General features: G+C 32.7%; 1 protein-coding gene across 1 annotated transcript; it reads right to left on the bottom strand.

The window, feature by feature from the left end:
- Positions 1–287: 287 nt before the first annotated feature.
- Positions 288–1,227, bottom strand: LOC111885535 (auxin-induced in root cultures protein 12). Its single transcript, XM_023881788.3, has one exon. It carries the CDS (start codon positions 1,162–1,164, stop codon positions 457–459), a length of 708 nt encoding a protein of 235 aa, XP_023737556.1. The 5' UTR covers positions 1,165–1,227; the 3' UTR covers positions 288–456.
- Between the last annotated feature and the right edge of the window lie 3,153 nt (positions 1,228–4,380).

Raw genomic sequence — 4,380 nt, 5'->3', positions numbered from 1 at the left:
CTATTTAAATTTTCTTAGCCAAAAGTTTTCGGTAGTATATAATCCTTAGCCAAAAGTTTTCGGTAGTATATAATTCTTTCTCAATTTCTGATACTATTATTCAATGTTAATGCCTCGTTATTTGCTTAACAAGTCTATAGTTATCCATAAAAGGATATTCATGATTTAATATAATGACATTATTTACAAAATTGAATTCTACCATGCAAGAAGGTGTTTTTGCATAAACTCGTAAATTAAGAAGACATTTAATATTATAGTATAAAAAATCTAAAACAATTAGAAGATTAACTAAATGAGAAACAATTTCGTATTTTCTTCTCAATACTTATATATAGAACGATATTGGAACTTGGAAGGAAGTGATTTTTTTCCAATTTCTTATGAATTACAAAAATAAGACGTAATTAACCTAAAATATTAAATACCACGTTCAAGTTTTATGTTTTTCTATACTTAGAAAAATCCAAATAAACATGAAAAAAAGATAGGAATCACGTAAATTCCGGTGATACCGGACGACGAACTAGTGCTCGGAGCAACGGCGGGACTACCGGCGGTGGTACCATTACTTTGTGCCTTCCCTTCCAGTTGCAGCTTACCCATTGCCTGCATATTCGCCGGCAAAAACCCATGTTTCACCGGAACTCCGTCTTTAACCGAACCCCCAACCTGCCACACATGGTTCACTTCCGTCATCTTCTCCGGCAACTTCACTGTCGCGAAAATCTTCATTACTCCATCAGAATGTTCCGCCCTAGACTCCAGTACCTCGAACGAGATCTTCCCTTCAACGATGGAGGCGTACGTAGTAATGTTGTAGGTCTTCACGACCATTGAGCTGCTGGAGTTCTTGAAGGCGATGAGCGCTTGACTCCCTATCATGCCGGTCCCGGTGGGGTTGATTGCCCATGCGATCCAACCGTTCGGTGTCGCCGGAGGTGCGATGAATGCGACGGAGAGGGAGGAGTTTTGTGGGGTGAAACTCCAATGGAGGGTAGAATTCAGGGTGGGTAGATCGGTGCAATTTGAATAGACTTTCTTGTTTGTGAATTTTTCCGATGCGCAGTTGAGTGAATGAACTGGGTACGATTGTAAAAACAGAGATGTTAATGTGAGACAGATGAAGAAGAAGAACGGCGGCGAATAGCGGAGCAACGCCATGTTAGTGGATGCTAAAAAGAGTTGATGAATGATGATGGTGGGATTTGAAGTAGACTTTGAGTTGAGGGATATATAGTGAAGGAATTGTGTGATTTCAACTTCTTTTCAGCCTATTGTGGGATACGATATCCTATACCGCGATCCACGGATTTAAATTCTTGATTTTAAATCTTATCCGTCCATTTGAAGATTATCCAATAGTAATTTAATGTTGAAAATAGGGGTAAATCCGTAAATTAAATAAACATATGCTACATATATACTTTAAAATCAACATTTTGAAATCTTTACTGTCATAATCACACAAATTTTCATAACTGGGTATTAAAAGTATATGTTTAGAAAATAAAATTATATTAGGTGACTTTCGTACAAGATTTTCATATACTCAAAATGGATGTGTTACTTTTTTTGGTAGTAAATACATAAGTTAGTATAGAGAAATCTTATATTAAAATACATACTCTGTCGTTATTGAAGAATAAAATTAAAATCTTTAAGAAAGTTTTAACAAAAATTGAGTACTGGAAGTTACAGAAAAGAATATAGGTGTGACATTCTAATTTTTCATTACGCTTGATAAAGGAACATGAACAAGGTTAATGACACATTTATATAATGGAAATATATGTTTTTATTAATTTATAAAATAAAGAGCTTCTTAATAATATATAGAACAATGTTGAAATGTTTTTGTCAATTAATTTTACAAAGCTGATCACTTATAAATTTATGGATGCATAAATATAGCAATTTTTAGTAACAAAATGGTACATAACTACATAAATTGGTAAGTTAATAAATTTTATGATTTTAATTATTTCAACTTATGTTGTTTTATACATTTGAGTTATATGTATTCTAAATAAAAACATTTAATTTTGTTAAAGGGAGTGTACCTGATATAAATAACTAGTCGAGACGTGTGCTAAAAAAATATATTTAATTTGACCTGTATTTATTGTTGTTGTTATATGAATGATTAAATGGGGTTTTTGCCTTTTAGTACTACATTAGTATCATTTATATTATTACCATTCCTTTGACTATGAAAAATGAGTGAAGAAAATTGGGACGAGGAAAAAGAAAAAGGTACTACACATTGACTTTCATGTGAAGCCATATGCACGTTGAATATCGAGTTCATGGCATTTATGCACTTTGATTAATATGTTGCCAATAGAAGAATAAGGGGGAATGTACCAATATTAAAACAAATTAGTCTAGACGTGTCTTATAGGAGTATTTAAGTTAACTTTATTTATTGTTATTAGTTTTAACGATAATTAGTAATAGTCATGTTATAAAAATTCAATTTCATTGAGCACATAAAAAATGGATGAAGAAAATTGAGAAGTTGAAAAAAGAACACATTGACTTTAATGTAAGTAAAACAACATGTATGCACCGTGAATTATGAGTTCATCGCTCATGGCATGTATTGTATCATGAACTTGATATTAATTTGCTGGCAATGAAGTAATAATAATATTTAAGATTTTCGATCACCCATACTAAAGAAAAAATTAAAGGTAAAATAAAATTAAGAGTGGCTAAATCCCAAAATATTCATAATATAAGAAGGATATTACTAGGCATGCACAAAAAAACCGGTTCAAGATCCGAACCGGTAAACCGGTTTATGCTGAACCGGTCAACAGTGAACCGAACCGGTTTGAAAACCGAACCACCGGTTTACATCCGTTCGAGATTTTAGTCGTTGAAACCGGTTTAGAACCAGTTTATATCGTGCGAACCGGTTTGGAACCGGTATGGAACCGAACCGAACCGGTTTAGAACCGATTGAACCGGTTTAGATAGGTTCGACTAATTTTTTGAGTGAACCGGTTTGAGGCTGAACCGGTTTTGTTTGGCTAGAGAGTGAACCGAACCGGTTCGGTTTGAAAAAAAAAACGGTTTGTTCACCCCTAGATATTACAATATAAGAAAAGGATATTCACGAGTTTTGGGCTTAAAGCCTAAAATATCTTTTCTGTTTCATATATGATTTTTCTTTAAAATCGTTTAGACTTCCACGAGTATCAACACAACTTCAATAGGACAAGGTTAACACAACTTCGATAGGACAAGGTTTGAAGAGCTCGTATGCAGAAGGTCTTTCACTCTCTCTTATTCTACTGAATCATCGGTTAATTGATAAAGTTAAATTCGAGAGTATAATAAAGAGTTGAATCATAAAGTTAAGATCTCTCCGAATGGGAGAAGAGAACAAATCAAGATCAAGTGACTTATAAGAAATAAGCGAAACTCGATTCCTTGGATAAAATGAGATATGTTTATTGCCAGAGGCAGAGACAGATAGGTAGCTAGGCTTTCAAGTTGTGACACGAAGTAAGAAAAAAGTTAAATGGGCCTCCAACGTGCTAAAATAGGGTATCATGTAAAAAGAAGGGATAATCTAAAAAATGATCAATATGAATGAAAAAATAATTTGAATTAACCCACTTTTGACGAATTAGAAAAAATTATCATAAAGTCTTAAATGATGTTTTTCGGACTACCCTATTTTGTATCAAAGTGTTAGAAAATCGTTGATACATAACATTAAGTAATCCAAAATATTATATTTCGAAGAAAATATATTCCAGATTGACTTCTCATACATTCCAGACACTCATTCATTAAGGATTTGTATTGCAAACATGAACTCAATGGTTTGTTTTCTCTTTATATTTGATTTAGAGTTTACTATCAGTCTCTATCATAATGCACCATTTTGTTATTGAAAAATAAGTTTGTATAGTTTTTTAGAGTACATGGTTCTAGTGTGGTACAATATAAGAATCAACCGTGTATAATAAAGAGAAAACTCGATTCCTTGGATAAAATGAGATATATTTATTGCCAGAGGCAGAGACAGATAGGTAGCTAGGCTTTCAAGTTGTGACACGAAGTAACAAAAAGACAACATCCCAAGTTAAATGGGCCTACAACGTGCTAAAATAGGGTATCATGTAAAAAGAAGGGATAGTCTAAAAAATGATCAATATGAATGAAAAAATAATTTGAAATAACCCACTTTTGACGAATGAGAAAAAGTTATCATAAAGTCTTAAATGATGTTTTTCGGACTACCCTATTTTGTATCAAACTGTTAGAAAATCGTTGATACATAACATTAAGTAATCCAAAATATTATATTTTGAAGAAAATATATTCTAGATTGACTTCTCATACATTCCAGACACTCATTCA

This window comes from Lactuca sativa, chromosome 9, assembly GCF_002870075.4.
Source record: "Lactuca sativa cultivar Salinas chromosome 9, Lsat_Salinas_v11, whole genome shotgun sequence".
Classification (NCBI taxonomy): Eukaryota; Viridiplantae; Streptophyta; class Magnoliopsida; order Asterales; family Asteraceae; genus Lactuca; species Lactuca sativa.
This window is presented reverse-complemented; position numbering and strand designations above follow the sequence as displayed.

Bases quoted from the DNA above. Each gene is read 5' to 3' on its own strand.
- LOC111885535 (XM_023881788.3), bottom strand. From the start codon at position 1,164: ATGGCGTTGCTCCGCTATTCGCCGCCGTTCTTCTTCTTCATCTGTCTC.